Source organism: Hippoglossus hippoglossus, chromosome 11 (assembly GCF_009819705.1).
Source record: "Hippoglossus hippoglossus isolate fHipHip1 chromosome 11, fHipHip1.pri, whole genome shotgun sequence".
Lineage (NCBI taxonomy): Eukaryota > Metazoa > Chordata > Actinopteri > Pleuronectiformes > Pleuronectidae > Hippoglossus > Hippoglossus hippoglossus.
The window spans coordinates 10,222,095-10,244,857 of NC_047161.1; the positions used below are offsets into that span (position 1 = coordinate 10,222,095).

Below are 22,763 nucleotides of genomic sequence, written 5' to 3' on the forward strand. Positions count from 1 at the left end.
AAAGGACACACTACAGCCTGCACACGCAGTCCAGCTGAAAACATCACAGACTGCATGCAGGTTCCATATGCATGCTTCTATGCAGGGTTGTGCATATGCATTCACTCACTGAGACTCAAACATATGTTCAGATCTGTCTTGCACACACACACACACACACACACACATCCTCTGAGAGGTGGTGTACTGTATTTCTTGGCAGAGTGACCTCGCTTTAACTTTCTTGTCCTCAAGCCCGAGCGCCCCCCCCCCCCACCCCCACCCCCCACCTCTATGTCAGGAAAGTGGACAACAACATGTGTTTTCCCACAGTACAGAACTCCAAGGAGACTAAGCTCAGGAAGACCGTCAATTCAACAACTGTTGAAAATGGGCAGACACACTGCCTCTGTGTGTGTGTGTGTGTGTGTGTGTGTGTGTGTGTGTGTGTGTGTGTGTGTGTGTGTGTGTGTGTGTGTGTGTGTGTGTGTGTGTGTGTGTGTGTGTGTGTGCGCGTGCTCCTGCATTTGAATAAACAAGCCTGTTCATTAGTGATGCCCATGAATTCAGAACATATTTCTGATTAGCAAGCGGCACACAGGGCCTCACTACAAGGACTCACGCAACAAGAAGTGAAATGAACTGATACAAAGCCTGGCTGGTGGATAGGCTCCTCTCAGGGTCAATCAGGGAAATGATTTGGTGGAACAAAATAGTATGTGAAGTGAAAACCTATGTACGACACGCTCAAGGCACGTCTCCTGGCCGAGCCACCCTATCTGGACAGTACTTCAATGCTCACACACACACACACACACACACACACGCACACACACACACACACACACACACACACACACACACACACACACACACACACACAGAGACACTCCATGGAACAAAAGCTGCGGAGGAGAAAAGCACAGACATGGAAATATCCACTCATAAACTCAATTTATCGCCCCTTTTGTCATTTACGGTACTGCCAGACGTTTGGCGTTCCTCTGAGAAAGAGCAGAGCACTTTTCAGGGCTGGGTGGTATTATTTGCCTTTTTCCCATCTCAGCTGAAAAGTTTCTCTCAGAGTGACACACAGTTGAGAGTTCAGGGATTCTAGTTTTAGCCAGATGTCTTCTTTTCCTCAAGCGAGAGAGTCGTGCCAAGGATGGAAATCACCACTGCAGTGATGGTGTGAAGCTGTCAAAGGAGGTCAGAGGATTTGCGGTCGGGGCAGCAACATGAAACCAGGTTACAGACAAGTATGAGCACATTACTCATGAGTAATTTACTTTATTAAGCTCGAATGAGTGGCTGTTGACTCGTCTTCAACATGATCTGCCCTCCTGCTCTCCAGATGTCATCGCTTAAGCACAAATGTAAACTCAGCAGAAATCGCCCTTGTCACACCGGAGATAATGATGAGCCCGTTTCTGCTCTCCGGTTTCAGCTCGGAGCCGCACTCGAGTAACACAGTTCAATGCATCGCTTTACACCTGCAGCCGTTTTGGCATCACACGCTCGCAGACAAACACTGGCTGTCATGGCAACCAAAGTGTGTAATATTGTGTTAAGTGGACGGGCAACAAAGGCTCTCGGCTGTGTTTGTGGCTGGCAACCTGTTTTACTTTCATGGAATCTTGTGTGACCCCAGCTGGAGCCTTGACTACAGACGTCAACGCACAACAGGCTCCATTAAGAAATTAAGGCCTTTTAAAGGAGTTAATTACCCAAATTATATGATTTAGTTAATTACGAGAGGGCAGACAAATGCACAAAGACACAGGTATGGGAAGTTTCAAGCACTTTTTAATCCCATAATAGGTTGAGCGGTGATAAACACACTACTTAACATTTGCTCTACAGACGACTACCAGGCAATAATCCACCTCTCAGCAGGTTTTCACCTCGCACATTTTGGTTAATATAGAGAGTCTGAGTACACAGCCACCCCATCGGATCACCTCTTCCTTTGAATGGTCGCCATAACAACATCACCATGGTAATCAGTGGGTATTGACTTTGATTCTATTTATGCAATGATGTCAGCCGATGTGGAAATCTCCTAATTTGTGTTTCTCGGCTGACACGTGCCGACAGATGAAGGGTGATGGAGGAATGTAGACCATCACACACACACACACATACACACACACTCCTGCGTTTTGGTTTTGAGTTTGCGTGTACAGATGCTGGCAAACGTCCCCACATTGCACTGTAGTCATGTCAGTGGACTCCATTTGGTAAATTGACTTATTTGGTTCACACACACACACACAGACTGAAAGCAGAGGCCAGTGCTGGTCTGACCACCAGAGCAATTTGGTTCAGTGAGTCTGAAAAATATCACCTTTTTGATAGGACTGGATTTAGGTGTGAAAGTGGGAGAAAGAGAGAGAGAGGGTGAAGACAGGGCCGGGACAGAACCGAATCTGCAGCCGCTGCAGGAGTCGTTCATCCGCTTAGCCAGGTGAGCCATCAGGCAACCCAACCCTCAGATCATTACATAATCTGTCCCACCTCAAAATCTCTTGTCCCAGATTTAAATGGAAGGATTAAGGGATTTTAATGGGTTGGGAAATCTTTCCCTCTTCATAAAGCTTCATGAAGAGGGTGTGTTGACGGGAAACAGAGGGGTTGGGTGTTACGCCCAAAAATCATATCAAGATTAAAATGTACATATCTACTGACATTGATAATTATCACAATAAATTATCACAGATCTTTGCTCCTGATTGAAGGTTGTGGCTTTAAATTCTTATTCATGAGCAGAGAATGACAAACACTTAATATTGCAAATTATTTTTTTCTGAGGAAGATCAATTATTATTGTATTATTATGTTATATCTCCTCACTGTGCACAATATGTGACTTTTGTTATATTGCTACTGATGCATATTATGTTACGATAATTGTTGATATTGTTTTATTGCCAAGTCCAAGACAAGAGACAGAGTGGAGATGCATTTTAAGATCTTGTAGGTAATTGAATGTTCTGCTTCACTTGGGTGACGTGGATTTGTGGTACCAAGACATATAAACTAACAAACACAGGAAGCTGCGATAAACAGCAGGAGCCAGACAGCATGTCAGGAAAAAATAATCAGGAAGTCTGTGAAATCAAGAAGGGAGGAGGAAGAGAATCAAAAAGACAAAAGGAATCATGCAGGCCATAAGTACGGGTTTTAGAGACGCTCCATGGGGCCAAAGGTCTTGAGTACAAAGGTTATAATTAAACCTAGACAGATGTAGCAACTGTACAAGATTCCCCACTGAGGCAAAGTGCTGGAGGAGGAATCATAGCTAACAGCTCCATGTCTGAGACAAAGGTAGTGTAACATGTATCCATCTGCCAAAATAAATTCCATTAATGACAGTTCAAAATTAACTCTTTCAAAACAGGCCACAGACATACGCCAATCTGCCACTACATTAAAACCAGTATTAATGTGATCAGTGTACGAGTCTTGGTTTCGGACAGACACACTTTTTACAGGCTACATGTGTCTAGTAGCATGTGAGTAATAGCCACCACATGTATGTGCTAAAATACCAGTTCTTTCCAACTGCTCTGAACTTTGCCTTTAAGGTGAGGCCAGAAAACACACGCTGATCCAGGTGTGGCTTGTGATATCTCGCTTCATTGTTCAGGCCTCTCGCTCCGACACGCAGAATAAAAGAGCTTGTGATATCGTTGATTCGTGATTTTTGCAAACCCTTACCTGGAGGCTCGGTGGGACAGATGGACATTTACACACTTCATGTCCATCCTTTCAACCTGTGTAGTCTGTGTGGATTATTACACCAGATGCTTTCACTCGGGTCATAAAAATATCCATATTCACAGGAAATAATTAAACATTCGCTGCCCGGTGCAGAGCCTTCCCTGTCATATTTTCATGAGGGAAAACTTAATAAAAGCTTTTGGGGTAATTTCACCAGAGCAAAAATTATCTTCAGTAGTGAAATCTGGCCACACACACTCAAACGACATTCATTTCCCCTAATGCACATCTGTGAGTCTGTATTAATAAATCTTCACATGCTGACATAAAACCTGTGAATGAATCTACTATTTGTGGGAAACGTGTAAATTAATTTTCCTACTTCACGAACGCGCTGATTAGCTTGTGAAGTGGACAGAGAAATCAGAGGTTGCTGCCATGGCGACAGCACCACGATCATTAATGTAATGATAAGGGATTAGATGGTAGTATGAGATGTAGTGGAGGTGGTAGGGAAATGAAAGTTTGAACAAATGCACTACACATAGTCAGCTTTCCACATCAGCACTGCCACCTACAGGCGGACAGGAGACACAACGCCCTCAACTTGAGATACTATAGCAATTTTTCAAAACTTTTTAGTGAGACCCTATAAATTAAAGATTAAAGACAATTCAAAATTCTTTGTGATTACCTGCTTCCAATGTGCTTTTTCACAAAGTAAATTACATTATTTATAACTTTTCTTAAAATTAAATCTTCCCCCTAATTTAAAAAAAAATCCAGAACCTAAAAAAGTGCAAAAATTATAAATGAATGAGGTTTCAGACTTTTACGATACACTTTTGTGCTTTAAATATTGCACAGAGCTACACTTGCACGAACACATCCTGAGATCAGATTTAATGTGAGCACTTAGAAACATTCCTCTCCCCTCAGAAAATAAATGTGAAAACATCATTCTGGTTTAAAACTTGCACTTAAATATGAAGCAGTGTCTACTACCAGCTCCTTCACTGGGTGCGTGCCTGACTTCTTAGAAATTTGATCAAAAGTTAATTTCCTGTTTTCAGTCTGTTTCATTTGAATAACTCTCAGAGGCCGAACTGTATTTCTCAACACAAAACAAAATATTGTTGTGCAGCGGAACTGTTTCTTTTTTAATTTCCCACCAATGGAAAAGGAACTGTGGCTGTGGCTCAGGAGGTGGAGCCAGACGTTCGGTGGTTCGATCCAGGCCCCCCCATTCTGAGTGCCGAAGTGTCCTTGGGCAAGATACTGAACCCCATATTGCTCCTGATGGCTAAACCGGCAGTGTGCGATTGATGTGTGACAGAGAAAAGCTGCAGGTAGACACACTGGTAACACTGGTGTGTGTGAATGGTTGAATGGCAAAACTGTCGTGAAAAATGCTTTGAGTGAACATCAAGACTAGAAAAGCTCAATATAAAACTCTTTTAATCCACAGGCTCAGTACCACAGCTGCATACTCTTTGACTCTTTCTTTAACATCATCCCTCTCTCCTAGTCCCTCATTTAGATTATCTGTGTAATGCCACTAATACATTCATTTCTGTGTATTAATTACCTGCAGACAGAATGACATAAATAATTTATTCAAAATGAATCCCAGTGCATTCCTGTAGAAAAGCAACACATCTTTACAGCTTCTCCTTAACAATATGAAGATGAGAGGAAGGAAAAAACAGATTGATCTAAAGTAGAAGCACCAATTGCTCACCACAGGAAATATAGTGTAAAAAATGTTTTGGTTTTGATTTATCTACTGTACAGCTTTTATAGTGAAGGAGGTTTGTCTCAAGCAGGTACCTCGCTCTTCAAAATTTGTGTGAATGATGTCGTGCTCGAGCGTGAGCGACGGTCAAGCGTGATGTTGTTTCAACATGGCCTGTGCAGAAACTTTATTTTCATGGGGGCCGCTCGTCTGTTAGCTCTTGCAGCAGCCTTTGTGCTCGTCCTGTGCCTCGCTGGCCAGACCGATGGGGCTGGATAGAGTTACAGCACTAATGGAGCCGCGGGTCACCTCTCTGCTGGCCACCTTCCTATGGATCTCTGGAGAGACACACACACACACACACACACACACACACACACACACACACACACACACACACACACGTCATAGGGCAATTCCAAGAAAACAAGGGATGTGTATTTTGACAAGAGTTAGTGAACCCTTACCAGAGAGGACTTCATTGAAAGCAGCCTCGACGTTGGTGGAGTCCAACGCTGATGTTTCCATAAACATTAAACCTTTCTTCTCTGGATTGGGAGCAATGAAAAGTGGCTATTTTCAGGCAGCAAACTTAACACTATTGAACACTATACTTTTCATTGTCAGTTGATGTGGCTCAAGAATCTGTGGGTAATGACGACGCCGGTGAACTGACCTGCAAAGTCCCTGGCCTCCTCTTTGGGCACGGTCCTGAGGTTCTCCAGGTCTCTCTTGTTCCCCACCAGCATGACCACCATGTGAGGGTCCGCGTGGTCGAACAGCTCCTTCAGCCACCGCTCGGCGCTCTCATAGGTCAGGTGCTTGGTGATGTCATAGACCAACAGGGCCCCGACCGCTCCCCTGTAATACCTGAGTCCACCAGGTGAGAGAGGGTTGGATCTTAAAGGTTCAGTGTGTACGATTTTGGAGAAAGGGATTTATTGGCAGAAATTGAATATAAACAAATCTTAGGGATGTTTTCACTAGTGTGTTTCATCTGTTTCATTGTTATTTTCTTTACCCTAGAATTGGCTCTTTATATTTAAATACTTTAGCTTTACATCGGGAGCGGGTCCTTCAGCGCTGCATTCAACTTCCCCTCTAGAGGTCACTAAATTCGGCACATGGAACCTTTAAGGAAGTTGCTATCGTAGAAAAATTACTGATGTGGGTGCAGGAGGTGTGACTGTTTTTACTCAACTCAGTTACACAAACCTATGTATAATCCATATACTATGTGTGTGTGTGTGTGTGTGTACCCACGCTGAGGTGATGGCCCTGTAGCGCTCCAGCCCCGCCGTGTCCCAGATTTGAGCTTTGATGGAGAAGTTGTCCAGCTGAACTGTCCGCGTGCTGAACTCGACACCAATGGTTGTGCGGCTGTCGTGATTGAACTCATTTTTGGTGAAGCGGGACAGAATATTGCTTTTTCCTACACCAGACTCCCCTATCAAAACCACTGGAAACAGGCAAAGACGGGGCCAAAATAAATCAATCTGTAAGAAATACCTTGATGACACATTAAGTCCAAGAATATAAATGTTCAGTGATAAAAAAATCTATAGGTTCCTGTAACTAATCAGAGATGCTTGGTCTGATTTGACACATGTAGACTTTCTGTCACCCTCACAAGACACACCAGACACCATGACATCACATAAACGTGGCAGGTCTGCCCAGTGGCTGACACTTCTCTGGAATGGATGGAATGAATCGTCACATTTAAACCATGAAACCAGGCATAAAAACAACCTCTCATTGTTAGTGAGGTGTGAGGAAATGCAAGATTATTTCCATAATAGGTCAAAGGTCAATAGGTTTACAATCAAATGGACATAAAGCATCCACTTCCTTGTTCACCTCCCTCCTGCCTGTGAAATTCCTGCTACAACCTGAGCTGCACCTGACAGCTTTACAGCAACACACGCACACGAATACACTGCTTTGTCTCTTCAATCACAGCTCAACTAAACACGACTCACCTTTAAAGACAAAGTTGTACGAATCATCAGACCCCATGGTGCACGCTGTGGCGACAGGATCTGGTGTCACGCAGTAAATATCAGCTCCCAGAGCAGAGAAGAGCAACAGGTAATAAAAAATAAAAAAGAGGAACAGAAAGAACACACAACCTCACTTCTCTTTCTCTCCTTCCGGTGTGGAGAGAGAGAGAGAGAGAGAGAGAGAGAGAGAGAGAGAGTGTGTGTAAAGGTGAAAATTGATGAAAGAGAGTTAAAAAAATAAAAAAATAAACCAAACAGGCTTTATCCACCCGCTTCCTCCTTTCTGTGTGGATAGGGGGCAGCTCCTGATTGAGGGCAGGCAGACAGGCAGGCAGTTAGGCTGGAGTCCTGCCGGCCTGCCGATCCCTCATCAGCTGACACAACAGGGAGGGCAGACAGGCGGGGGGGTAGGAGCAGGTGGAACAGGTAGAACCGCTCTCAGGTACAGACTCCACCCTCTCCTATGCTCTTCTTTCATTAGTGTGACAATAAGCCTGACCTAACAGGTGGATCTCTTTGTCGCCATTTTGCCACCTGTCTGATGGGGATGGGCTAATATACACGTCTCACTGTGGTTGCACTTGGTTTTTTAAATTTTAAACAGATAAACAGTTACACACAGCACATTTTGAGTTTGGACTCACATAGTTATACTATAGGTGTTAAAGGTAGATGGCAGAAATCTTACAATCCTGCATCATGGTTTGCTTGTGACATTCATACTGTGACAATATGAGCCACAATGCAGCTTTGTTTCATACACGAGTCTAATGCTTTATTTCATGGAACAAAAGAACATGATAAACTCCAGTCAGAGAAGGAAACAGGATTCAAAGGCAGTCGGCTTAACTTCGCTGGCTGTGCGGAGTTGGTACATTTCCAGAGGAATTACATTAAAAGAACTGGTCGCTTTAAAAGAAAGTTCAAATTGTCATTAATTTCTCAATCTATCATTTCTATTTAGACAATTAAGAAATTCTAACATTTTGGCTCCCGTCTATTAAATGATAAATAAATATGGTATCAATAAAATAAAGTGTTATCAATAGCTGTGCCCAACATAATTTGCAGAATTTTAATTTGTTCCCCACACACACTTTACTTAAACAACACACTTCACTACAACTCCAGCATCTTCATATCTAAACAAACAGCAACAGAATAAGAACCTGAGGATTTTATAGAAACACCAGAAGAAAAGAAAAAGCTACGGAAGTAATCTTGCACCATCACAAGGCTACAATCAACTGACACTGGGCATTGACTGTTTTTGACCATGTTTTATTTTTTTAGTACAGTACTGTTAAAAGTTAGTTCCAACATGTTCGATTGGGAGATGTTTTTTTTTTCTTTTCAGCTGAGGTCAACAGACAAAGCAAAGCTATCGAAGCAGTTGCCAAGGTTACCACAACTACAATGCTGAGATTTTTCAAAAGGAAAAAAGAATAAGACAACCTAGAACTTGATTTTAGAAACGTATGGTGCAACCATACCAGAATTGTTTGTAAAGCCTTTTCCATTGTTTCTTTAGTTATTCTTTTACTGATTTCCACATTTATTTTAATGCGAGACAAATTATAATTATCTCTAGGTACTAAATGCACCTAAAAAAAAAAAAGAACAAAAAAAAGAGAAATAATAAAATTAAACGAAGAATCAGATTAAAATGAAAGAAAGCTTGTTTGTTTCATTCATATTCATTCTAACAGTGTCCTCTGCTTCAGAGCTGCTGCAGTGGGATATTTGATTATGGATACAGTTCTGGATGACGCTGTGTGGAATTTATTGCGTGGTTTCTCACGAACCCGCCGAGTGAGGGTGTAGATCGCTGACGATGCTCTTACAGGGCATGGGAGGACAGAAGGCACAGCAGTGGTGCCTCAGAAGGAAAAGACACTGTGCACCCTAGACTGGGCACTTTGATCCGGAATGACAAATTACAAGTTTAGGGATGTACGGAGGGCGTCATTTTCTGAAGCGCTTGCAATAAATAGTGAAAACTGTTGGGCAAAAACAGCCGTTTATGTAGAATCTCAAGAACAGGGAAAGAGCAAGGAATGGGACTGAACACAGTCAGACAAGAATCCTGTTTGTGTTCTGTCTGTATACCAGAAGATCTTCATGTATTGATCTGCGAGTTTAAATGCTAACAAACTGTCTCATGATGGCCACGTATGAAACAGAAGCAACAGCCAATCACATCACAGGGGTTTAATATGTATTGTGTAAATGCCTGTCTGCAACACTACACTCCAGTTTTACGTGAGGAAAAACAATGAATTAGGAAATTGTGGGGAATCCCTTCTTAGGAGAATTTTTGGGCTCCTTTTCTCTGCACCAGAACACCCCACAAGGGGAGAGTGGGTCAGTCCGACTCTACAGCAGCACTCTGGGACAGAGATCTGGGTGAATGACGCCAAACAGAGAAAGTATGGGGACTAGGGAATGATCTGAGAACAGATGAAGTATGAGGGTCTAACAGATCCTGCCCGAGTTTATTTCTGTAAAGTTTGGGACAATAGACTTAAATTTCTCTTGGTTCTCTGTAGATGCTGGGTCTGTGTATGAGTTAGGTATGTATGTATGTATGCACGTGTCTGTGTGTCAGTGTGCACTGTATGTCTTTACGAGGGCTGTGAGCCCAGCAGTCTCTCGATAGCGGCATTGATGTCTCCTCCAGTAGCGATGAGGGCCTGCAGGTTGGCTTCGCGGTTTATGAAGCCCATGGCGTTCAGCTGGTCCAGCTGGGACTGGAACCGCATCTCTGGGGTCTGGGTCTACACAAAGCAGATTGACGAATCTTTTAGAAAACGAATAACAGAAAGCATCATACGGGTGTAAAAGACGTTATTCCTCTGTACCGTTGCAGTTCCTCCTCCTCCTCCTCCTACTCCTCCTCCTCCTCCTCCTCCAGCAAACATCTGGAGCATCTGTTGCATCAGTTGCTGCTGGGCGGGGTTTGTTGCTGCACTGCTGGGTGAGGAGGCCGGGTTCTCTGTGGGCATGGCCCCTCCCGTGGGTATGCCTGGAATTCCCCCTGGCATCCCACCTGGCATCCCACCTGGCATCCCAGGCATCCCACCTGGCATCCCACCTGGCATCCCAGGCATCCCACCTGGCATCCCAGGCATCCCACCTGGCATCCCAGGCATCCCACCTGGCATCAAACTAGACCAAAAGAATAATCAAAATTGGAAGAAAGATCATCTAAATAAAATGCAATGTGTATATTTGTCTGTGTGCACATACCTAGGCATGAGGCCTGGTGCTTCTGTCTGCAGTGTCTGTAGGCCCTGTTGGATCTGCATTAGAGCTTGCATGGCTCTGGGGTTGGTCATAACCGACAGGGCTTCTGGGTTCTGCATCTGAAACCAAACAGAGAGCAGCAATACGTTAACATATTGACATGTTTATGGTCCATCTAAAGCATTTTAATTTAATTGAGTAAAAGCAATGTACCTGCCAAATGTCAATGACATTCTGACCTGGGGCTTATGAGAAAATGGCTAAAGACTTATCAACAATATCTGAGCTGGTAGCAGAAAATGTATGTCAGGTGTCCATAATCCTTGAAACAAAATGTTCTGCATGTACAGATACATATCTATTTCACACCATCTAGGCTAAGACACAATACAATACAGTTCTTCCCCCTCTGAGCCGCTCACTGCCATCCTTTCTTATGTTACCAGGACTGTCTTGGAGCCATTTTAAAAGAAACTTAAGATCAACTTCTAAGAATGAGTTACTGGACTGAAAGGTGTGTGGTACCTGCTGCAAAAAGACGGGTAGCTGAGATCTAAACTGTTCCTGGAGCTGTGGGTTTCCAGCAAACAAGGGATTATTCATCAAAACCTGGTAGTGAGAGAGAAAGAAACAGTCAAGGTTATTTTCACTCCACACCCGACTATGCTGCTTAGTCCCAAGAGGGCATGTTGAAATTAAACGTGTTTTAGCACCTTCGGAGAGATTTAATACAAGTGTTGCATAACAGAAATAAATGTTCCGGTGAATCCCTGTGTTTCATGTCACTGTTTGTGCGGCACTCCACAGTAAACTTGTTCTGATTTCCTCTGCAGCCATTATTGTTTCCTGGAAGCAAATATTTATTTATTCTTTCTTAAGATTTGCTGCAAATGCAAGTGAGCTTAACAGTCAATCCCCTCTGTTCTCTGGGAGTATGGTCTAAATAACTGGGCTTATTGGCCTAACACACAACAGGCCAAGCCAGAACCCACTATTTACAATTCATTACAAGCTGTATGTTCCTGGTCCTGTTCGGTAGAATCAATCAAAACCATATGTGGTGTGCAGTCCAAACAAAAAGGTCCTAGTGCAAGATTTAAACTATTATTTCAGGGTGTGATGATATCTGTGTATTTTCTCTACGGTGGTGGTTGTGTATGTGCATTTCTCTTTCCGCTCCTTACCTGGGAAGCCAACTCTGGGTTTTGAGACAGTGACTGCATCATACTGCGCATGTAGGGAGCAGACAGCATGTTCTGCATCAGCTGAGGGTTTTCTGAGATCTGCTGCAGTAGACTCTGCATGCCAGGGCTGTTGAACATGCCTGTAACACATAGACATGCATATGTGTATACAGGTAAATACAGTAACTGAACAACTTGCAAGTGCACAACAAAATAACACACATGCTATATAGAGAATCACAAGCTGCACTTTCTTACCATTGCCCAGACTTCCTGGATTGATGCCCAGAGGATTGGACACACTGGGGGTGGTGCCCCCGGTAGTGCTAGTGCTTCCTGTGGTCCCCCCTCCACTCTCAGGGGGGTTAGAAGAATTTGGTGGGCTCCATGGATTGGGCAGAGGCTCCCGGTTCTCTGTCCGTGATGGCTGGACACCAGAGTCAGAGCCGCCACCTAGAGCTGAGAACGGGTTGCTACCAAACTACAGGAAAAGAGATCAGACACGTTTTTTTTTAAAATCAGTAGTAAAAACATTTACCATTTCAACAGATGAGATAATGTGTGAAAGCTAATCCTAACAATGAATTAATACAGCTCAAACAAATACAGATTTGATCAGTAAGCCCTCCTCCTAGCTACCTGTTCCCTGGCAGCGCTGAACATGGGTTCCTGGATGTCTGTGTACATCCTCCTCAAAGCATTGTAACCTCCTGGGATGCTCTCCAGGTTGCTCAGAGCCCGGTCCTGGTTCCGCATCATTTCCTGCATCATGGCTGGGTTCCTGGCCAGCTCCATGGTCTGGAGGGTGAGATAAAAGAGAAGGTACATCAGTTCAAGTTGTTTTTAAACACACAACAGGTAAACATTTTAATAAACCAAATGCACTTGGAAACTACTGTAGTCTTTCATGCGTGACTCAGCCATCATTACTTCCTTTACCTGTCTCATGAGCTCGGGGTTGTTGAGCATGTGGGAGATCTCAGGATTGCGTTCCATCAGCGTCTGCATCTGAGGATTGGCCATGATCATCTGCCTCATCAGGTCAGGGTTGGACATCATGTTTTGCACCAGCGGGTTCTCCATGATCTGAGAGAGCATCTCTGGGTTGGACATGAGCTGCCTCTGCATCTGCTGCTGCAGCTCCATGAAGTTAGATGAGCCCATGCCCAGTCCAGCCAAACTCGACAGGTCACCAAAGCCAGCTGAAGGAGGTGAAATGAGTTGGTGACGGTTAAACATGTTTATCTTAGCTCTGAACTGACAAATTGCCTGAATGCAAAATACTTGAAATACAAGTGGACTCACTCAGTAAGTTGGGTGTCTGTGTGGATGGTGGGGCAGAACCAGTAGAACCTGCTGTGGAGGAGGGGTTGGTGCCTGGACTAGAGGTGGATGAACTGGCAGCTGGAGTAGAGGTTGAGCTAGAGGCCGCGGCACTTGCACCTTCTCCTGCCCTACAGGGATCATTTGTAAGGGGAAATTCAGAACATGCACGAGCTGATAGTTCGGCTCAGGGTTAGGGGTTGCAGGTAAACATAAATGAAACATTTTCACAAAAGCCCTTCTTCACTAGTGTTGCAAATTCGCCTCTGCTATAAACACTATAATACATGCATCAGATGCTGTTTTCCGTTTGCCACTGTATGTCTATGACAATGTGTAGTGTGTCAGTCAATATCAAATAAACCATAAATGACAAATACAGTTCCCTGAATTTGAATTGATGATAGTTGCATACATTTTGTTCATTAGACTTTTCATAATTGAACAATTCGAGCGTCATGACCCATCCCTACTCTGTAAATTAATTTAGACTTACTTCTGTGCTGTCTTAATGACTAGGTGAACTGTCAGGCCATCCTTGATGCCGTGTTGGCTGAGGCTGTCGCCATCCTTCAAGATCTTCCCTGCAAAGATCAGAACCAACTGGTCCTGTTTGGCTTTAAACCGCCTTGAGATCTCTTCTTTGAACTGTGCGACAGCAAAAAATGATAAAAGCAAAATTGCGATTAGACAGGAGGAGAGGGAGAGGGAAAGGGGGGGGGGGGGGGGGGGGGGGGGGGGGGGGGGGGGGGGGGGGGGGGGGGGGGGGGGGCAGGGAAACCTGAAATGAAAAGGGTATTATTTAGAATGAGATGAATACACTTCAGCAGCACTGCTCTAATCTGTTTCTGTTCTGTTGCAACCTTCAAGCCTCAACAATCCAATTTCCAAGAAGGTCCTTTGTCCTTATCCTATTAGCAGTGGTCCAAACTCTCTAAATCTGCCAAATCAGTTACTCTTTAACTACTGTGTGAACCATTATACACTAAGACAATGATCTCTTCATGAAGAGAACAAGCAGTGTGGGTCCATCTTACATTTTTACTGCACATATTACATTTTACTCATTTTAACACTAAGCCATGATAAAGCACTCGTAGTGCTGGTGTGGCCACGAAGGAACAGTTTTACAACTAACAATACAATAGACAGAATATTAATTTTATTAACTGAAGCAAACGAGACAGGCTGATCCCTGTCATGCATTATGGCACAAGCGACAGCGTTATTCACGCGCACAGGTCATCTGATTGTACCATGGCCACAAACAAATTGTATTACGATAAACTCTGTGGAGCTCCTTCTGTCGATGGGATGACCACCAGCACAAGAAGATCGATCACAAGTACATTTCCTTTCAAAATGTCACAAATCTCTTTTTTCAAGCTGCTGATACTTATTTCCTTTTGTTAATATCTATTATCAGTTTTCAGAGATATATCAGAGATACAGGTCCAAGAAGTGAGTGCAGTGCAAACCCTGCAGCAGAGAGCATGGTTCCTCCCTGGCTCAGTGATTACACGATGGTTTCACTGTAACACGTCTCCAGGCAAACTGCAGCTCAGAGAGAGCAGTGTATTCCCAGGGAAGCTGAATGACTCAGTGGCAGCAGGGAGAATGTTCTAGAGACAAGAGGAGCTTTGGTATCTTTCTGATCTGCTGAGCTGAGGTGGGGGGAAATGAAACTGACTGGATTCATCCCCCACCCAAAAGCCCATTCTGTGGTTCCACCGGGCCATTAGCACCGCAGCCACAGAACAAGCCCGTCAGCTGACACTTGTTTGGCTACATAGTTAGCTAACGTTGCCTCATCTATCGCGAAGTAGCTAGCCGTTAGCCATTAGCCAGCTAGCCGGTTAGCCAGCACACATGATAACGTGGTCGCATCCCTCGAACGGATGTCAACAACGTTCATCACGCCGAAGAGCTGTTACCCCAAGCAACACAACTCCCACCAAGCACAGCTTATTTTATTTCACACACTCACAGTTAGCCGGTGAGAGGGACGACACATGCTAACGCGGCTAGCTAGCTTCCTAGCTGAAGTTGTGGGCAGGGGCATGACGTTAGAGCACGCAGCTCTCCGACCAACACACCTGAGTGACGGAGGCATCCTCTGCGATGGCGATCTCTTCTTTGTCCTTCGGGGTTTTCACTGTGACCTTGATAATAGTTCCCTCCGAGTCTTCGGCTTTATTATTGTTGTTATTACCAGGATCTGCGGCGCCTTGGTCAGCCATCTTTACTCCACCAATGGAACAGCTCACGTCTGGCGTCAGCTTCCGGGTCATAAGAGGTCAAACCTCCTTCCAGAAGGAATCTCTTGGGTTCATGTCTGTCCCTCACCTCAGGTCCACTAGTGAAAATAGATTTATCACTGCTAAACTACACGATAAACTACATGATACATTCATGTGCTCATCAGCTGGTCATGTGTCTGAAGGTGGTGCTTTTGTTACTATAATACAAAACAGTAGGTGGCTCCACTTCAGAGCTTCGGAGACAGGAAATGTGTCCCTTTTTTCAACTTTAAATACACAAAATCATAGATTAACACGATATTAATGACATCAACAGTTCTGATTATCAAAGGAAAAATAATCAATACATGTTTCTCAAATAAATAAGAAAAGACATTGCCTTCCTGGCATGGAATGAATTATTGATAAATTAATCAAATTACAAATACAGAAAAATACAGCATGCTCCCATAAATATCAGTAAAGTTTGCTCAAAGTTAATTTGTAGATATCAAACTTAACTGAACGTTTGATTATCAAATTTGTTTCTAACCCTAACCCTTTTTTTTTTGCTGTAGTGCATGTGATTAATTTCCACTGCTGACTATTTATCTCCACACTTACTTCTGTCCCTTAATCTGTATGCCCTATGTCATCATCATATGACAACATCATTGGTATTCAAATGTCAGTCTTGATTTCTATGTTGATCAATACTATATGCTATTTTCTTTCCAGTTAAACACATGACCCTTGTCCCAGAAGGGCTGGTTCTCTTTTTAACAATCAGGATCTTTGCGCAGGGTTCAAAGATCAAACCTTGAACTGGCCAGAGGCGTGTGGGAGCTGGTTTAACATTAGCCACATTATGCTGTAACACAGTGAGAACATGTGGTGCTATTGTATTGTATATTCATGTTAATTCAGCCTTTCTGGTCAATATTGTTATTTTCCCTTCCTTCCTTTTCTTTCCTTTTTCACATTGTGCTTGCTCACATTTCCTCTTGGTCATTTTAACCAAAAAATGGAAACTGCTGGGTGGAACCACAGACTAATCTGCCAGTGACTAAGCCGTGGATTTCTGAATTCCTGTTGGGGTTAAAGTGCCTTGCTTAATGGCACCTTAGTCACCTTTACACCATACTGTATCAGTACATTATCAGGTCATTTCTCGTTCCTTCTATATCACAGATTGAGGGACTAAAACGTCATCTTCACTGATGCTCATTCATATATAGAAACACATGCTTACAAACAGATTATCCGAAAAATATCCTAAAGTTCATGACCCCTGTTATTACAAGAGAATACATTTAAACTTTGGTAATTATCCTAATTTTGTACAGTCTTTTATTTTGAATGAAACATTTTGACATTTTATTACTGTACAGAGTGCAAGAATATGCATTTTTGTATATATCTTTCAGTGAATCACACATTTTCCATTTCTAAATATTTATCACAATATAATTTGTACGATAGAGATCAGAATGTTATAAAACACATGTGATAACAGATTTTTAATCAAGACAGTCCTATAGGAGGGACAATGAGTTGCGTGTGTTCCCTCTATATGTGTCCCTCCATGCTGCCACAGTGTGACAGCACTGAAAGAGAAGTGTCTGTTTCAGCACGTTGCATTGACACAGACAGACAGTCCTGCATACCTATGCACATCCCCAGTTCTAGAGCACACCATTTACAAACAAACAAAACCTAAAAAAAGGAAACATGGACCGCCACCCCTTTTCCAAGGCCCCATACCCACACACACTCACACACATACACGTACAAGGTCACATGCACTGTGGCCCCTGCAGCATCTCATTCAAGTGCATCCCACACTGGGAGAGCGATGGCCGCAAAGGATTTTGCTTTCATCGACAGAAAAAACGAGGGGACAACTTTTTGGTGGAAGTATTGTCTGATACTCTCTCCCTCTCTTTCCCACCAAGTGAGCAGCAGCTCTCTCACTTCGCCCCTCTCACCCGTCTCTCTCTTTACCTCTGGAAGGTGGGCAGTAGAGACGGTGCATTTCCAGAAACGAGGTAAGGGATCAAATTTCAGGATTTGTGTGTGTGTGTGTTTTTATCTGAGAGCGATACATTTACATTTATGATGACTGTGATTGAATAGAGGCCTGGCGGAATCAGATAAAACCTCATTACTGCAGAAAAAACACTGATGTGACATACGGATCTAGAAGCGGAACGACAGCAAACTGCCCCATCATAAAGAGTAGCTGTAACTGTGGTTTAGCGTTGCACTTGTTCAACTAGAAGTGATGTTTCCCCAAAAGAAGAGGTAAATGTTTGATTACAAGTTTGAATTTTGAAATTCACCCATGCTCATTATACATTGATGAATAAAGCAGCTGTTGAAATGCTTGTCATATGTTCATATAGAGACAAATATTTTCAGTTTGGATGTGTGTTTCGTGTTTTTCTGGTTTTCTGTATTGTGGCATGGCTTTGTGATTGGCTGGCACCAAATGTGGTCCTCTTTTCAAGATCCTTTTTGAGGTTTTTGCAGAATTTGCATGAGTATTGTTTGGTTTGTTTTAAAGATACCCAAGTTTACATCATCATGTGGTGGCAAAACAGGAGCTTATTGCGTTTTATTGCATATTCAATGGCTTCAGTTGCAGCTCAGCTCTGAGAAATCGTGTTAAATTTGATTCACACGCAGGTAAGTCTGTGTGCACAAGTTTATGTCGTGCATGATTAAATAAGTGTGATTTTTATTATTGCTCATTTGTCTATTACCTCCCCTAGTTGCTCTGCAGTGGCCCCGTTATCTCAGCTCAAGATGTACAGCTTCATGGGAGGAGGCCTGTTCTGTGCTATAGTGGGTAACATCCTGCTGGTGGTCTCCACTGCCACTGACTACTGGATGCAGTACCGTCTCTCTGGAAACTATGCCCACCAGGGTCTGTGGAGGTACTGCATGTCCAACAAGTGCTACATGCAGACCGACAGCATAGGTGAGACCCTCACAGTGTTTCTTTTATTGTTATTCCTGCAGGACATCCAAGAAACAAGATGAATGAGAAGCACAGGCATGGTTGTGTTTTTTTCAGGGGAGTGTGTAGCTTTGTTTTCAGCTCGACATCGCACTGTTGCTGTGTGACTGGCTTGACAATCTCAAAAAGACTTTGAACCCCTGCCTGCTAAGTCCCAGTATATTTCATCATCAGCTACTGCAAGAGACAAGCCATTCCTTCTCTCAAGATGTGAGAGCTGCTGTCTGGAGCTGTGCACTTCCTCACCTCGTTCTTTTATTCTAATGGCAAAAGTAAAACCTTTTCTCAGAATCATGGAAGGAACAAACAGTTCATTTGATTGTCTGGTGAAAAATGATGGACTGGTTTGTGCCCCTGAGCTACAAATCTAAATTGAATCTATAGAGATAAAGACATTTCCCCATATGGTTCAACAATCTGACACTTTAAAAGGCAAAACTCCCTGAATCACTTCCTGCACTTTGGGCCTGACTGTAAAAATGATCTTGGCAGATGTCATGTTAGCGTTAATCAAGGATGCTCTCAAAGACATTTTTTCAGGGTGACATAACTGACGACTTCATCCTGTTTCCTTCCAGCCTACTGGAACGCCACCCGGGCATTCATGATCCTCTCAGGGATGTCGTGCTTCGCGGGCATCATCGCGGGCATCATGTCCTTCGCACACTTCTCCTCCTTTGAACGGTTCAACCGCTCCTTGCTGCAGGAATCAATGTTTTTTGTCTCCAGTGAGTTGTCCTCCCTCTGAGCCCGACACACACACACAATGTGCAGTTACACAAATACTCAAGCATAACGGACATGTTCTTTCCACTGACCCCCCCCCCCCCCAGCTTTCTTTGTTCTACTGGGTATGGCCATCTATACCGGAGTCACAATCAACTTCCTGGGAAGACGTTTTGGGGACTGGCGCTTCTCCTGGTCATACATACTGGGATGGGTGGCCATGCTTATGACCTTTTTCGCAGGTGAGATTGGACTAATTTCACTTTTTTGTTGTGTATTTTTTAAAATAACTTCAGTCCTCTTGATACATAATGAATACAATGTTGATATATGATAGGAGATTTAGAGCTGAAATAAAAAATAAGATATCTTTTTAAGTCAGATTGTTCAACGCTTGTACCAAACACACTGCCTCTGTCTGTTGCAGGTATTTTCTACATATGTGCCTACAGAATGTGTGAGTGTAGGAGAGGAACTAGTCCACGGTAAAAACAGCTTGTTTATCTTTTAAAGAAGACACTGCCACTTTGAATAGAAGGAAACTAGTAAACACTGATGCAGGTTTGACTGATCTACTGAAGATATGATGTCTGGTTCTGCTCCTGGAGGCCTTAGACTGTCTGTTTTTCTAAAAGTTACATTATTTCAATATGGATTTTTTTCCAAAGAATATACATGTTGATAAAACTCCATTGAGATAATCATGTGTCTCATTATTGTTACATGATATAGGTCTTTATTTAACTTCCTTTAATCAAATATTGCTGGAGTTTGGCACATTATATAAATAATAAAGTTGTTCCTCATGAAAGTAGCGTGTTTTTTGCGGTTGTACTGACAGACTACCAGAAGATGGCAGCACTGAAGCACTCCACTACAAGTATGACTAGATGATGTATAACTAGAATGGACTTTGAGTGGAGTTCATACCTCCACTAAGGCCAGACAGTCGCCTTATGAAACCACTTTTAAATTCAACAAATCCAGGTTTTTGATTGGACATGCACCAAATTGCACACACTCGTAAAAATCAATCCCTAAATGAGCCGGATTTCTTTCCATGAATTATACTCAGAGAAATCAATGAAAATGTGGAAACAAATACTTGTGGATCTGCCTCCTGATCTGGATCTGCACCAGCATTTAATAGGTAATCCGTCCAGTAGTTTTTGCGTAAACCCTGCCAACTAACAGACAAACGCAGAGGAAAACAGAACCTCCCTGGAGGAGGTGTATGTCTGACGAAATCACAAGATGTTGAGAAACCTCCTGCATCCATCTCCAGCTCCAGTCGCTGGTGGGAGCATATTCCACAGGTGACATGAAACAATGTTCCCCTCAGGAACCATTTATTAGAAGTGCTTGTGATATATAGTGGGAAAAATGTAATATGGGAATATTTGCACAGCAGAGAACAACACAATCAAGCAGTACATACCTTTGTCTCAGGATTCTGCCTGAAGCTGTGTGTTTTGGCCCTGCTCCGAACATCTGACAAGGTCCCCCCCCCCCCCCCCCCCCCCCAAACTAATAGTATTTTGTTTTTATTAGGTTGTTGTTTGTGGGAAAGGGCACAGATCTTCAACAACATGTTTGTGGACATCCCCTGAGTACGCCCAGTTATGAACAGCACTTGGAACAGTGGTAGGCGGCAATGTGTGTACTTGTACTTCTATTTTTGTGAGGACCACTTTAAATATTAGACCTGAGAGAGAGTGTTTCAGACAAACCTTAAAAGGACTGTTTAGGGTTTGAGGGATAGAATTAGGTTGAAGAATGTCATATGATGATTATAGTTAGGTTATGGGTCTAGGGGGATGTATTATGTCAGAGTATGTGGGTGTAACATAAGCAGAACAGAAACTGAAAAGAAGATCATATTCCTGGACCGGAGGGCGACCAGGGTGGGGTCCCATGCAGGGTGGGGGTCTCCAGCCACTGATTGTTCCATCTCCTCCGTCATAATAACTGCTTCCTCCTCTTCCTTGTATGTGTCCATTCCTCCCCATCAGCTGGAGGGAAAAGAGCAGTAGCTTCTGAGGTAATGAAATGCTTGGCTGCTCGGTGACGCAGAAACAATGAGAGAAATGTAAACAGTCCCCAGACAGATCCCTTGATCTAAGTTTCCATAAACTGGCCCTCGTGGGCTGCTGTGAAAGAGATAAGCTGTGTAATATTGTGTTCTTTTTCTCCAGAGTCCAATCTAAAGCCTTCGCTGAAGCCAGATCTTAATAACCCCGTGGGATGAATTTTATTGCAATTGATGATTTGTAGTATTTATCTAGTGCAGAGCCACATTGGAGGGGAGGTTTATGGGTTGGAGTTTTAATACTGGGCTTGTAAAAATTGAGGAGGTGAAGATGGTGGTGATTTCATTAATCATTTTTACATCTGCATTTGTAAGTGTATTTGTGACACATTATAGTACGAGATAGAAAAGTATTAATAGTTTACAGATTAAAGGGCCTTTCATCATCTGAGAATAATCACATGGCAAAAATATCTTGTTGCATAAGCCCTCAAATATGATTTTTTTTCTACATAATGGCGGAAAAATTCCCAGTCACGTATTTGAATTACCTCCGTCAAGGAAAAAAATGTCTGTTAGTTTGCAGCATTACACAAAAACTACTATACAAATGAAATGAAAACCTGGTGGAAGGATGGGTTTAGGTTGGACAGGGAAAATGAAGGATGTAGAAGGATGCGATATGGGTCAGGGAACATTGTGAGATAGGGCTTTTTCAACATTTTCATTGATTTCTCAGATAATATTTCATGGATTTTGATGAAAAAAAATCTGACCTTGATAAGTGTGTGCAATTGGGTGCAGATCCAAATAAACATCTGGATCTAGTGAATTTGAATGTGGTCTCATCAGGGGACTGTTGGGCCTTGGTGGAGGTACGGACTCCACTCAGTGCCCTTCAGAATGTTTTATCTCAAAACATTATCTCGTTAACACAACGAAACATAAGACTAATGGTTTCAACGCAATAAGAGAGAACAGATTGTTTTTTTAACCTGTAGCATTATCGTCATCACTTTGCTGTATATGCAACTTAATCTTTCTCGGGAAACACATTAGTTTGCAGTGAAAAGCATAGCGTGACCATCTCAAAGTACAACTTTTAAACAGAAAATTCAACAGATGCATTTTTCGCATTCACCTGTAACCAACAGAAACTCCAAATGTACTTAAAGTTGAAGGGTTGAGCAACGAATTTACTCAAAGCTCGTAAAAAAAGTTCCACAGACAAGCCCTTTCGATTGCAGGAATGCAAGGTTGAGGTCAACACCTCCACAGGTCTGCTCACCCTCATGTTAGTCAAAGTGTTTTGTTGCACCTGGTAGTTTTCACTGACACAACCAGTTGATATATGCAGTAATTTGCTCACTGTGGCCAATTTTAAAGACCTGCAATTTCTCTCTCACACTTCAAACAGGAGGGCGACTCTGTCAAACTGTCCCTCTCTGAGGCAAATGCGCAGCCAGGTGTTTATGTGGGACGGGGAGACACAGACATACAAAACACACAAACACATACACAAATCAAAGTATAATTAATGGCAGGGAAAAGAT

General features: G+C 43.0%; 3 protein-coding genes across 5 annotated transcripts; 1 reads left to right on the forward strand and 2 right to left on the reverse strand.

Annotated features, from left to right (window-relative positions):
- Positions 1-5,143: 5,143 nt before the first annotated feature.
- LOC117770629 (ras-related protein Rab-25-like) lies at positions 5,144-7,605 on the reverse strand. The gene is made up of 5 exons (XM_034600275.1): positions 7,420-7,605; positions 6,701-6,896; positions 6,114-6,307; positions 5,905-5,985; positions 5,144-5,775 (listed from the first exon to the last, which is right to left on the reverse strand). The coding sequence occupies exons 1-5, from the start codon at positions 7,454-7,456 to the stop codon at positions 5,651-5,653; spliced, it is 633 nt and encodes a 210-aa protein (XP_034456166.1). The 5' UTR covers positions 7,457-7,605; the 3' UTR covers positions 5,144-5,650.
- A 1,099-nt stretch (positions 7,606-8,704) lies between these two features.
- On the reverse strand, positions 8,705-15,506 carry LOC117770623 (ubiquilin-4-like). Of its 3 annotated transcripts, none has more exons than XM_034600263.1 (12): positions 15,290-15,506; positions 13,690-13,841; positions 13,176-13,324; positions 12,810-13,072; positions 12,510-12,668; positions 12,129-12,351; positions 11,871-12,010; positions 11,212-11,295; positions 10,690-10,805; positions 10,598-10,608; positions 10,302-10,534; positions 8,705-10,217 (listed from the first exon to the last, which is right to left on the reverse strand). In XM_034600263.1, exons 1-12 carry the CDS (start codon positions 15,482-15,484, stop codon positions 10,065-10,067), a joined length of 1,878 nt encoding a protein of 625 aa, XP_034456154.1. In that variant the 5' UTR covers positions 15,485-15,506; the 3' UTR covers positions 8,705-10,064. The 3 variants fall into 3 exon arrangements, with proteins under 3 accessions (XP_034456154.1, XP_034456153.1, XP_034456152.1); XM_034600262.1 differs by having other exon boundaries at positions 10,302-10,545; positions 10,585-10,608; positions 15,290-15,505; XM_034600261.1 differs by having other exon boundaries at positions 10,302-10,608; positions 15,290-15,505.
- Positions 15,507-17,392: 1,886 nt separating this feature from the next.
- On the forward strand, positions 17,393-19,987 carry LOC117770630 (lens fiber membrane intrinsic protein-like). Its single transcript, XM_034600276.1, has 5 exons — positions 17,393-17,481; positions 18,208-18,416; positions 19,034-19,183; positions 19,289-19,423; positions 19,609-19,987. The coding sequence occupies exons 2-5, from the start codon at positions 18,242-18,244 to the stop codon at positions 19,668-19,670; spliced, it is 522 nt and encodes a 173-aa protein (XP_034456167.1). The 5' UTR covers positions 17,393-17,481; positions 18,208-18,241; the 3' UTR covers positions 19,671-19,987.
- Positions 19,988-22,763: the final 2,776 nt, after the last annotated feature.